Genomic DNA, 12,688 nt, shown 5'->3' with positions numbered 1-12,688 from the left:
GAATAATTGTTCTGACGAGTTCTGACGTATTCGTCAAAACAAACAAACGCCTGTTTTTCAATGAGATCGTTTACACTGGTAGCGTTGAGTCGTCACAACATACACGACGTCGTCAGAAACAGTTGAGCGTTCAAATAAGTTTGATTTTTTCGTCCGAAATGTGAATGTTTTGACGAGATTTGATTATTATATAATTATTATTACAATTTATTTATTTATTTGAACCATGGATCCCGATAAATTAATCAGTCTCGTGTATGAGAATAGGTGTTTGAGGGACATGAGTGAACTTTGTAATACTTTCTTCTATTTTCTCCAGTATGTATTTAAATGTTTCTGGTTTCATCCTGAAATACTCGAAAAACTTTTCCGGTTGATCCCACAATTCTTGAAATAACATTTCAAACTCTCCTTTGTCGTCTCTTCTAGAAAATAACTCGTTGACATGCTCTGTTTTTCTACCATTTAACAACAATAATTTCAATAACGGACTTTCAAAAAAATACAATTTATCAAGTTCGTCCATCTTTGCCTGGGTGGCAGAAACATACTGACCATCAGAATGTCAAAAACCGCGCATAGTGTAACTGCTTTGTTCTGACGACAAATTCGTCAGAACTCGCATACATAGTAACCGTAGCCTTAGATAGATTAAGGTAGATTTCATAAGTATATTATACTAAGTAAGAAGTGTAGGGCAAGTTAATAATAATCATTATTTATAATAAAAGGTGAAATAAATTAGCTCTATAGTCTTTTCTATGATTTTAATATTTAATGTTGTTCCTTTTTTTTATACATGATCATTTTATTTACACTCTTAATTTTTAGTAGAATTTATATTTAATTTTAAATTTTTCACCCTTAACAAAAAATGATACTACTCTTGCTGTAACTGATGAAGATAAAGCCGAAGTTTTCCGTCAACACCTTTCTGAAATATTTAAGCCACATCCTGATATATTTAACCCGACTCTCAGCGCAGAAATAACTCAGTATCTTGACTCTCCCTTGCCTCTTTATCTTCCCGAAAAAAGTTTTACACCAAACGAAATTAAATCTACAATACAGAAGTATACCCTTAAAAAATCACCCGGCTTCGACTTAATTACCGCCGAAGTCGCTACCAAAAAAAGCTATTCTATTCCTAACCCATTTATTTAACTCAATCTTACGTCTCTCATACTTTCCACTCCTATGGAAATTCTCCAATATAATTTTAATTCCCAAACCTGACAAACCACTAGACTTACCTTCATCATACAGGCCAATAAGCCTATTGCCATTTCTAGCAAAAGTATTAGAAAGACTAATACTTAAAAGACTTTTACCCTACCTCGATAAGAATAAGATCTTACCAGACTCTCAATTTGGCTTTCGCTCGGCGCATAGCACAATACATCAAGTGCACAGGTTGGTCGACGCAATTTCGTTTTCCCTAGAAAAAAATATTACTGCACCTGTGCATTTCTCGATATAAGCCAAGCGTTTGATAGAGTTTGGTATGAAGGCCTTCTGTTCAAATTAAAAAAATTTCTTTCCCCCTCCTTATACTTACTGCTTAAGTCTTATTTAACAAACCGCCATTTCCAAATCAGGGTTGGATCTTCTGTATCGGAAATTGAAAAAATTTTCGCTGGTGTCCCTCAGGGTGGGATCCTCTCACCCCTTTTATTCAATATTTATACATCAGACCAGCCTGTCTCTCAAAATAATATAGTAGCCGATTACGCGGATGACAAAGTCATAATCTCAATTGACAAAAACCCCCAAATTGCATCTTCGAACCTTCAAATTCATCTCAATTTAATGTCAGAATGGTACTTGAAATGGCGAATTAAACCAAATCCAAATAAGTCAGTACATACAACATTCACTTTATGTCACTCCATCTGTCCAAATGTCTCTTTAAATAATGTTCCTATTCCAACGTCTAACACAGTCAGATACCTAGGACTCAATTTAGATAAACGCCTTACTTGGAACGCCCACATCCGTATCAAAAGACTTGCCTTAAATGCCCGACTCCGCAGTCTACGTCCCTTGCTTACAAATAATAAACAATCAAAACTAAAAGTTAAAGTTCTCATGTATAAAGCACTACTAAAACCAATGTGGACTTATGGTCTTCAATTGTGGGGTACTGCTAAAGTATCTAATACCAAAAAAATCCAACAGTTCCAGAATATTGCTCTCAGAAAAATTACAAATGCTCCACCTTTTGTGTCCAATTATACTTTACATAAAGACCTCACAATGAAAACCGTGACAGAAGAAGCTGTAAATTTCTACAAACGCTTTCATAATCGCCTACAAACCCACCAAAATCCATTGATAAAGAGCCTCTACACTCAAAATATACCGGGAAACCCCGGGCGTCGTCTAAAAAGGAAATGGTGCCGTGACTTGTTATATAAAAAAAAAAAAAACAACGAAGTTCTAGACTCTAGACAGCGTTAATCCCCAGCCAAGTGTCACCAATAGGTGACTTCTTAATTCAAAATACTCATGTTAATATTATAATATCATATATACTTATTTTGCTACATTGTACAGATTGTGTATTTAAAAGTGTAAAATAAAAAAAAAATAAAAAAAAAAAAAAATTTCAAAATATTTTTAAATGCCAGGGATAAAATGTTTTTTCTATTCCTTATTCCCTTGCTTTTTTCTGTTATTTATAGTGGTATAGATTATCTTGTACTTGTCACACAGATATAAATATCTATGACTTAAGGCGCGTTGACAGTATTGTCATGACAGTACTATCGTATAATTATACGATAGTAAAACTGTCACGCAAAGAATACTGTTTACACGAAAACAATACTTTCATATGAGATTATATGACAGTTACTATAACATTTATTCTAAACTGGAAGAGTGGTTATGTTTGTATTTAAGTATTCAAGTGTTTAAATTTTGAAATTTTGAAACTAACATCACATTTATTTTAATTAATAATATTTAAATAACTTAATTTTTAATTATCCCATCTAAAATAAAGGCTGAAGCAGTTTTAAGTGCTATGATTAGAGCTGTTGGTGAGATGATTGTTTTGAAACAAAAACAAACCAAATAAGGTAAAAGAAAATGGATGAGAAAATGGATTGGAAGCTGCTGTCATATAACCGCGGTAGTACTGTCAACTATCTAGCACAGCTAGATATTATCATACTGTCATAACAACTACTACCGAATGATTTACACCATGGCAATTGCATGGCAATAACTGCTGTGACTGTGACTGTCAAGGTTTACTGTCATCCAAGGTAAAAAAAAAACCTAGACTGTCACCGTGTAAGCGCGCCTTTATCACTGTTGTTATCATTTATCCTTATCACTCCGGAATAATCATAAAATATTCTTATCTATTTTAACTTGTTATCTAATAATTATTTGTTCTAATCATTGAACTATATGATATAGTTATCATATAGTTCAATGGTTCTAATTTACTTGTATTGCCATCACCACGTGTTTTTAGTTTACACTATTAAGTGGTTTTATAACAGTATTTTTCTCAATCTGTGTTTGTTTTAAGTAATAAAATAATTTTCCTTCTAAAAAATGTCAGACTCTGAACATGAAAGTTTTGATGAAATGATCGTAGATGGTGAAAATGACGAAAATGATCAAGATGACCAAGAGCTTGATGACGAAGGTGGAGAATCTTCTAATTTCACCAAAAAAGAACCGCGTCAAGTGTACTTACCTGGTAATCAGATGAAAGAGGACGAATCTTTAGTATTCGACCCATCTGCTTACCACATGTTACACGATATTGATTCTGGTATACTTCAGTATTTTATTTTTTCACTATAATTTACTTGTACATTTTTACTTAATATTATTTTTATAATTATAAGGTTTACCATGTTTGAGTTTTGATGTTATTGTTGATGACTTGGGATATAATCGTAGTGACTTTCCCCATTCAATGTATTTGGTTGCTGGAAGTCAAGCAGAGAAACCAAAAGATAACTGTGTTATTGTTATGAAAGTATGAATTGTGTACATTTTTCAAATGGAAATAATAAAAATTATAAATGGGAATTATTTTTATAAAATTATAACCTATTTTAGTTATCCAATTTAAAAGCCATGAAAAACGATGATAGCACTTCATCAGAAGATTCAGATGTTGAATCTGACAGTAGTGATGAAGAATCTAAAGACCAACCTGTATTGCAAATATCATCTATTCCTCATTTTGGCACTATTAACCGAATTAGAGTATGTTATTCCTCTTTGGTAAATTTTGAAATCTTGTGAAAAAACCCTAGTATCAAATAAACATTTTATTTATTCATTTTTAGCCCCTTTAGTTCATAAGCTATTGTTTTATTGATACAGACAAAACATTCCCTAGGATAGTACAATGTGTATAATCAGTTACCCATGATAAAATAACTAATAAATATTTATATGTATACAATTAATTATTTATAGAATACTATGGTTGATAACAAAGTGTTTGGAGCTGTTTGGTCGGAAAAAGGAATAGTTAATATTTTTGATTTAAACAGCAAGTTAAAAGAAGTCGAAAAAGCCAAACGAAATCGTAAAATTGGAAGTGTAGAAAAAAAAAAAAAATTTGTTAAACCTACTCCCAAAAGGATTATATCTGAACATAAACCATTACATTCATTCTCTGGGCATAGAGATGAGGGTTTCGCTTTAGATTGGTCTACCAAGTCTCCTGGTAATAACTATTGAAATTTATTTAAAAGTAACATGATGCTTATTTTTTGTTTTTTTATTAGGATTTTTAGCTAGTGGTGATTGCAAAGGAAACATTCACATATGGAAACCTTGTGAAAATGGTTGGGTTGTTAATTTACAGTCATTGGATGGACATAAAGAGTCTGTTGAAGATTTACAATGGTCTCCAACTGAAGTTAATGTGTTGGCGTCTTGTTCTGTAGACAGATCGTAATCAAAATATTTAATTAATATTTTATTTTATCTTTCAAATATTTCTTTAACTTTTAATATGTTCTATATTCTGTTCAGTCTTAGAATATGGGACACACGGTTAGCACCTAACAAAGCAAATATGTTAACAATAGCTAATGCTCATGATAATGATGTTAATGTTATAAATTGGAACAAAAAAGAACCATTAATAGTTTCTGGTGGTGATGATGGTAAATTAATGATTTGGGATCTAAGACAATTTAAAGTATATATATATGTTTTTTACAATATAAAATGTGTTTCTAATTATTATTCTATCATTAAAATAGAAAGGTAATGAACTAGCTGTATTCAAACATCATACTAGTGCTATAACAACAGTTGAATGGAGTCCAGATGATAGTTCTGTGTTTGCTTCTGGTGGTGATGATGATCAAATAGCTATTTGGGACTTAGCCGTTGAAAGAGATACAACACATGATGTAGATGACATAAAAGTATGCAATTTTTAGTAATCCGAAATATTTACGAAATTTCATATTTATGTAATTGATATTGCATATAATATATTCATAATATTCTTATTTCTTATAGGAAATCCCACCACAACTTTTGTTTGTTCATCAAGGACAAGAACATATAAAAGAACTTCATTGGCATCCTCAAATTACTGGAGTTCTCATAAGTACTGCACAAACTGGTTTTAATGTTTTTAGAACCATAAGTGTATAAATATGAAAATAATTAAACAATAATTCAGTATCAACTTATAACAATATTTTTTTAAAATTTACAGAATATACATATTTATATACAATAAATTAATAATTATATTGTTTTTTATTTTTTTGTTGGAATGATTCTTTTTCATCATTTAGTGACTAAAATTTTATCCTTTTTTTTGTTATTATGGTTCATGTATGCTAGAAATGAACTCCAGGCTAGACTACATAGACTAACAAATGGAATTCTATTTTTTTCTGAAATCATTGTATAATTGAACACTTGTAATATAGGCCAAACAATTATACCCACCTGTGAACATGTACATGACATCAATATTTTAATTGTATATTATTTAAATTATGATGTTAATTATATACCATTTAAAATATACCATTTTTATGTAGTACATAATGTTTCGTAAATACAATAAAACATTTATACTATCTTTAAAAACAGTATATATATATTTCCATATTGTAATGGTATTTTTGTTAATCAATTGTAAATGGTAAATTTGTTTAAACTATATTAAAGCTTATAATATTTAAATTTTTGAACGTAAAATTTAATAAATATGTTTCATTTATAGATGTTGAAAATATAAATTAGACTATTAATTGACCACCAATAATATATTTAATACCTGTCAAATCTATAAATTATTTTTTTATATCCCTAAAAAAAAAAATATACCAATGGTGATTATTATTTTAATTTATTATTAATATGATAGAGTGAGATCTTATAAAGGTTTTTTCAAGTTGTTAGTACAATACATTTGAATTATTTGACTATGTTTTATCTCTTATACTTTTTGAATTTATTTTATTTTAATAAAGCAATGCTGATTAAAACATGAAAATATATTTTATTTATTTTTATAATGTTAAAAATATTAAAGCCTTAAATTTTAAAAATAGCCATTTTCTAAGTACTATTAAATTATTAAAACTATCAATATTTGTTTTTTTCTTTGTTTACAGTTAAAATAACAAACCATGTTATTAAAATTAATAATTATTATTATTTTAAAACTATATCTATTTTAAAAGTGAAATTTATGCTTTATTAAAAATGTGTTAATTTACTTACACATTAAATACCCTGCCTACTATTGTAGGGAAAACATAATTTTGCTCTTCAAACTTACCCCAACCATTATTATTTCAACATTTTATATCCACCTATTAAAATTGAAATCAAATTTAGATTACTTCAAGTAGGGTCTCCTATTAACAAGATATGGCTCCTTTACTTTTTTACTTTCTTTAACAAACTTGAAATTATTAAGAATCATTTTTTGTATTTTCCTCTAGCATGAACTTCAGTAAAAATCTATCAGTATACATAATAACTATACAGTTATTTATTTATATATTTCTATGTGTATGTATATGTAAATATTAATAGCTCAGGTGTAATGTTATTGCTTGTAGAATTTGGTAATTGTATAAGTTAATCTTATAATTTAATAATTTATTTATCATATAATTTATTATAATTAAGATCTACTATAATTTAAAAATATTTGAAAGGCAAATAAAATTTAGTTTTAAAAAAGACTAATATTAATTTATAATAGTCATTGCTGTTGTTGGTTTTCTAATATTAATTACTCATTTTTCTTAATTCCTTCAATAAAAGTGATTGTTGAAAAGTCTAACCAAATAAAAAAAAATGTGATTGATATGATACGAACTCCACAATCCTTGCTAAATTTGTATAAATTTATTTGTTATTTTTATAATGTTAAAAGGTGAAATTAAAAGCAAATAAAGAAACTTTTTTTTTTAACTATTTGATGATTTTAAGTAATATTCATATTAATGATCTAGCAAGTCTATAAATAATAACTTTGAATTTACACCTTTTTGTTTTAAAATTATTTTTACCTACCTACTGTGTTTTATTATCATTAACAAAAATTGTACTTACCTTGTATGTAGGCAAGAACTTTTTTTCTACTTCTTTTTTCGCTTCACTGACCGTCTTACCCTCCAGTAAAGACATTCCGAAATGAAAGCTCACCATAGCACAAGGTGAATAAGTTACTTGTTCTATAAGTGCCTAATAATTTTTCAATTTTAATTATAAATACTATTCGTGAGTGTAAAATGTATAAGCTCACTTTTATAATTGCACTTCGAAGATCATTCTTTGGATACAAGTAACGTGCAACAGTTAGCCAAGCATTTAAAGTTGGAGCCACATAAAATGCTCCAAAAAGTCCAAATCGAGCGGCTCTGGCAAGGTCAAATTCATCATCTCCAAATGCTACTTGTTGTATTAAACATCCGGTTGGCCATATAACTGCGTATGAAGCCATTCCTCGGGTAACTGGGTAAGCAATAGAAAACTTAACTATTCGGGAAAAGATAGTCGTCATTTTCGGTGAGCTTGACGCGGGTGTGTGGCAAAATAAAACTGATATGAAGTTCTCATTATTTTTGTACGTTGTCATTATATTTAGATGTGTTAGTTGCTGCCAATTTCAAAATTGGGTGATCTTGAATAAACCTTGAAATTGTCCAATGCCAAAAAAAAAATATATATATTTGTATACTAACTATTTACATATAGTGTATGTATTCTGTGTTGTTAATTTTCAATATTTTAAATCAAAATATTTATTTATGATTTTTTTTTACAATTATTAATGAAAAATTTATTTAATTTTAAAATAATGTTGAACTATTGAATACTTACCTACATAATTATCGAATTTTGTTGAATTAGTTATACAAGCATAAATGTAAACTTGTGTCATATTTTTTTATAAGACGATTAGTGTTTTACTATGAAGTTAGTAATGACAGTATAATATGTATTCAATAGCATAGAAAGACTAGTTAGCGTCCCTAGCAAAGTTAGAAAAAAAGGGATTTTTAACCGATTAAAATTTGATGTTATGATATTTTTGTAACCTTTTATTTTACTAATTTATTTTAAGCATACAATTTATATTTATATTTATATTTATAATATAACGGAAAAAATTCGATTTGATGGTAGGATAAAAGTACGACTTTTGCACTCCTTTGCAATTCGCGCTCCTGGCTTAGGCACAGTTCGCCATACCCTTTTTACGCCACTGTATATATTAACGATGTTAATACATATGTATACTATACTACATATACATATATACTTTATACACACATATTACTATGTATTAACGAATTTATTTAAATAATTTTAATAATTACATTTCTGTATAAATTAAAAATATATACCAGGCACGTCGTCAAAAAGGGGGCCTTAGTGGTCCTGGTCCCCTAAGAAAAATCAGTGGCCCCGAACTGGCCCCCTTGATTTTGATTTTTAAATATTATGGTGTTTAGTTGTCCCAAACCGGCTAAATCCTGAATGTATATTCCATATGGGCGATTGTAAACTCTGTTAGAATATCGGTTTGATAAAAAGATAATAAAAGGTCCAGTGTAAACTCCGCCAGTTTTTTTTCTTACCTGTAATGGGTAAATGTAAATTCCTCTAATTTTTTTTTGTTTACCTACCTGCTTAGTGCTCACATTGCATGTGCCTTCTCACTTTAAATATGTTGACATCTATTGCGATGATGTATGTCGAAATTGATAAAATTATTGTCATGGTTCGATTTATTTCAAGGTGGATATACATATATCCACATTGATTCATTTATTAATAATTTTGTCTCCATATTATCTGAAATTAGTATTTCCAATGATGATATCGGTAGTAGGTAAGGTATACGTAAAGTATACTTTGACGAACATTATCATTCGTAGTCTGTGTGTCTCCGTGTATATTTTATATTGAACTAAATATGTCACAACAAAGTAATAATATAAAATTAATTACTAGTCAACGAGGCAATTTATTGGTTTTATTTAACAACTAAAAATATTACCAAAATATAAAATATGTGTCTGGTGAAATAAAATGGAGGTATTATATTATATAATTTTATAATAATAATATTCATTTATTATTACTTATTACGTATTACTTTTAATAATATATTATATTAATTTTATGATACTACTCGATTTTCTTCACCGGCGGAGTTTACATGTAATCAGTTTTACCTGATTTTTTTTAGTGGCGGAGTTTACAGTAAAAAAAAGTACTTGTGGCGGAGTTTACATGCGCTCATTCCACATAATTAACGATCGTATAACAAAAATTAAATTCTGAGATTCTATTTTATAAATATTCGTCATTTGACAATTTGAGATAAGACAATAGTATGTGTATTAATAAATTGAAAACTAGGAATTCCAAATACGGACATTGAACGCACATTTCATAAACATAACTACAGAAAGGGGCCAAAAAATATTGGCCCCCTTATAGAAATATGTCTGGTTACGTGCCTGATGTATACGTTTAAATTTTTGTCAATATTTACATATCTTTTCCACCACTACCAATACCGTCTGAATCCTAAAAATGTACATATTCTAACACTCGTCAGCGTAGTATACTTTCAACAAAATTGATAGGAACATCACTAACAATAAACGAACAGTAATGAGACTCAAGTAAAGGCATTAGATTAAATGAAGTAGATATGTGATTAAAGAGACGAACAATTTTTGAGAGCTTTACAACAAACATACCAAGATCATTAACAGATTTATCAAGTGAAAATAAATGTAATAAATTAATTCTGTTAATATTATAATTATACATATCAAAACATCTGCTACGTGTAAAAGTTTAGTAAAACATTTAGCGATAATAAAATGTAAACTAAGTTTATTAGGCAAAAAATTAAAATTATTAAAATCGTTTTGAAAAATAGAGAATAATATAATTATTAAATTAGTAATGAGTATACAATGCATTCCGGGGGGGAAGTGACCGACCTACGTTACATGAAAGTACACCAAAAATTATGAAGAAATAACTTTGAAAAAGGGGTCTAATTTTTTTACTTTTTAAGTAATGGGTGAATAATTTATTTTATGACATAAAGATTTAAACAATCAAAATTTTAGAACATATTTTTGCATATTTAGATATTAACCCATTTATTTTTATTTTATGTTTTTAATTACATATTTTATCTCTTAGTGTATACTTCAATGCTTTTTTTTTGTTAATATTTTTGAAATATTTACTAGGTATTGTAATATAACGGGTAAATCTGTTAATAAAAATGTAGAAAAGTATTATCAAAAAATGAAGGCTACGGCATACTAAAATATTAAAATTTTTAAATTATGAACGTGAATCAATTCAAACCGACGGTATTTTATTTCCAAATTAAATGATATAAATATTTCAAACACGCACCTAATACTTTTGCAGATGCGAAAAAATAATTTTCAAGGTATAAAAATTTGTTGACTGACACACGCCAATCAATGGTTTTAGAAAATATAACTAAAATTATTGTCATACATTGCAATATGCATTTAGGAAAGAAAATTTTATTTTGGATATATTTTTGATATTAATTGATTTCTTTTTTCCTTATAGATAAAAACTACCTACAAAATGATTTTAGTTAGTATATTCCTTTAAATAATAGAAGAAAAAAAAAGTATTTACAGTTCCATAATTTTAAATGTTGTTATTTTATGTATTATTTTAATTAAATATTCAAAAATTAAATATTTTTTGCTAAATTTCAAGTGCATATTTGATTGGTTTTTAATGCATATAAATCCACGCTTCAGTAATAGCTATAACCAGCTGTTTTGTACTTATTTTAAAACAAGGTATGTTAAATATCAGAAAGGGTATTGCCCCTCCTAATTTATTCTAGGAGAGGGACAATGCCTCCTCAGTTAATGCCTATGTCTAGAGACTTATAAAAAGATAGAAACGATATTAAAAGTCAGTGGTGGTACGAAGTTTTGTGAATTAGAGCAAATATATTAAATTAACGAATTCTAACAAAATAATTAATAATAATAATATTTTATGTCAAATGCGCAAATTATGTATCAAACTTTTCTGACAAAAACACTACTTAACCATCTAATAGTGCTTCGATAAAACCCGCTTCGCGTCGCCACTTTCGCCATCTGTTAAATAAACTTATGGCATATCCTATCTTCAACAAAGGACTGTTACTGTTAACGACTTAAGATTTACAATCAGATCCTATGGCGACTGATACCGCTGGCCTTACGAGGGGAACGTTTCAACTATGTCTATAGTTAAGGTACATTTGACGTACCAGAAAGAAGTGCGTTATTATTTGCGACCTTTATACATTGCTAAGTCTGCTATTCTCTTTTATTTATTCGTCAAAATACATAAGATTTGTTATCCATATAAATCTATGTCGTTAATTTATTATAACTATTAATGAATAAATTTAACTCTCATAAAACCATGTCAAGAAACAATTTTCAAAGTAAGTTTGTTTGCCTAATTTTTCGATTTAATATACAATTACCTAATTTCGATAAAATGTTGGATTAATTTATCGCTCATAGTTAAAAAATGCATTATGCATAGTTAAATTCTCAATACAAGAAAAAAAAATATCATTATAAAAATAAAAATGATTGGAAACTAGCCATATAATCAATATAAATGTAAAAACGAAATAGACTACTCATTGCAAAATCGAATAAATATTTTAATAATTGCCAATGTGAAACAATTTTTAAATATTTCTATGCCAAAACAGAACATTAATTCGCATTTTCATCGAATAATTTTGCCAAGCAATTTTAGCAGAGAAATACCATGCATAATTATTTTCTGTACAAAATTGTTAATACAAATTTATCAAATATTTTAATCTTTTTGGTAATTAAAGTACAACAATGACAATCGACATTATTTCGGTTATATATTGATTCGACAATAACTATCTTTAAAATATTTCTATTTCACCGATTACACGATACAAGAGAAAATATAGATTTGAATTAGATTTTATGCATATTCTTCTAATATTTTACAAAAAATAAAATGTATTTACACTTTTAGAAAACCGAATAATTCAAGTGCTTATAAACATCACAAATTTGATCCGTAAACTAATAATTTGAAATTTCTCATCGATTGATTTTCTCATTTTGTTTAATTTAAAAAA

The 12,688-nt window shown here is 28.1% G+C and overlaps 2 protein-coding genes across 4 annotated transcripts; one reads left to right on the top strand and one right to left on the bottom strand.

Annotated features, from left to right (window-relative positions):
• The first annotated feature begins 3,439 nt into the window (after positions 1-3,439).
• LOC112687720 (glutamate-rich WD repeat-containing protein 1) lies at positions 3,440-5,686 on the top strand. Its single transcript, XM_025560600.1, has 8 exons — positions 3,440-3,793; positions 3,870-4,003; positions 4,087-4,236; positions 4,453-4,705; positions 4,767-4,935; positions 5,017-5,185; positions 5,250-5,417; positions 5,515-5,686. Exons 1-8 carry the CDS (start codon positions 3,571-3,573, stop codon positions 5,650-5,652), a joined length of 1,404 nt encoding a protein of 467 aa, XP_025416385.1. The 5' UTR covers positions 3,440-3,570; the 3' UTR covers positions 5,653-5,686.
• An 11-nt stretch (positions 5,687-5,697) lies between these two features.
• LOC112687722 (PXMP2/4 family protein 4-like) lies at positions 5,698-8,133 on the bottom strand. 3 transcript variants are annotated; one of them, XR_003149001.1, is made up of 4 exons: positions 7,775-8,131; positions 7,582-7,713; positions 6,739-6,830; positions 5,880-5,955 (listed from the first exon to the last, which is right to left on the bottom strand). XR_003149001.1 is itself a non-coding variant. In XM_025560601.1 (3 exons), exons 1-3 carry the CDS (start codon positions 8,030-8,032, stop codon positions 5,791-5,793), a joined length of 555 nt encoding a protein of 184 aa, XP_025416386.1. In that variant the 5' UTR covers positions 8,033-8,092; the 3' UTR covers positions 5,698-5,790. The 3 variants fall into 3 exon arrangements, 2 of the variants coding, with proteins under 2 accessions (XP_025416386.1, XP_025416387.1); XM_025560601.1 differs by lacking the exon at positions 6,739-6,830 and having other exon boundaries at positions 5,698-5,955; positions 7,775-8,092; XM_025560602.1 differs by lacking the exons at positions 5,880-5,955; positions 6,739-6,830 and adding an exon at positions 7,248-7,305 and having other exon boundaries at positions 7,775-8,133.
• Between the last annotated feature and the right edge of the window lie 4,555 nt (positions 8,134-12,688).

The sequence above is a fragment of the Sipha flava genome, unplaced genomic scaffold, assembly GCF_003268045.1.
Source record: "Sipha flava isolate LNK unplaced genomic scaffold, YSA_version1 35a_pilon_pilon, whole genome shotgun sequence".
Lineage (NCBI taxonomy): Eukaryota > Metazoa > Arthropoda > Insecta > Hemiptera > Aphididae > Sipha > Sipha flava.
The sequence above is the reverse complement of the archived record's forward strand: the minus strand, read 5'-3'. Positions and strand labels throughout refer to the sequence as shown.

Excerpts from the sequence above, each read along its gene's own strand:
- LOC112687720 (XM_025560600.1), top strand. The coding sequence starts at position 3,571 with ATGTCAGACTCTGAACATGAAAGTTTTGATGAAATGATCGTAGATGGT. Across the intron at positions 5,186-5,249 it reads GGGATCTAAGACAATTTAAA|AAAGGTAATGAACTAGCTGT; the intron begins GTATATATATAT and ends TCATTAAAATAG. Across the intron at positions 5,418-5,514 it reads ATGATGTAGATGACATAAAA|GAAATCCCACCACAACTTTT; the intron begins GTATGCAATTTT and ends TATTTCTTATAG.
- LOC112687722 (XM_025560601.1), bottom strand. The coding sequence starts at position 8,032 with ATGACGACTATCTTTTCCCGAATAGTTAAGTTTTCTATTGCTTACCCA. Across the intron at positions 7,714-7,774 it reads TTCGAAGTGCAATTATAAAA|GCACTTATAGAACAAGTAAC; the intron begins GTGAGCTTATAC and ends AAAAATTATTAG. Across the intron at positions 5,956-7,581 it reads AGTTCTTGCCTACATACAAG|GTGGGTATAATTGTTTGGCC; the intron begins GTAAGTACAATT and ends ACATGTTCACAG.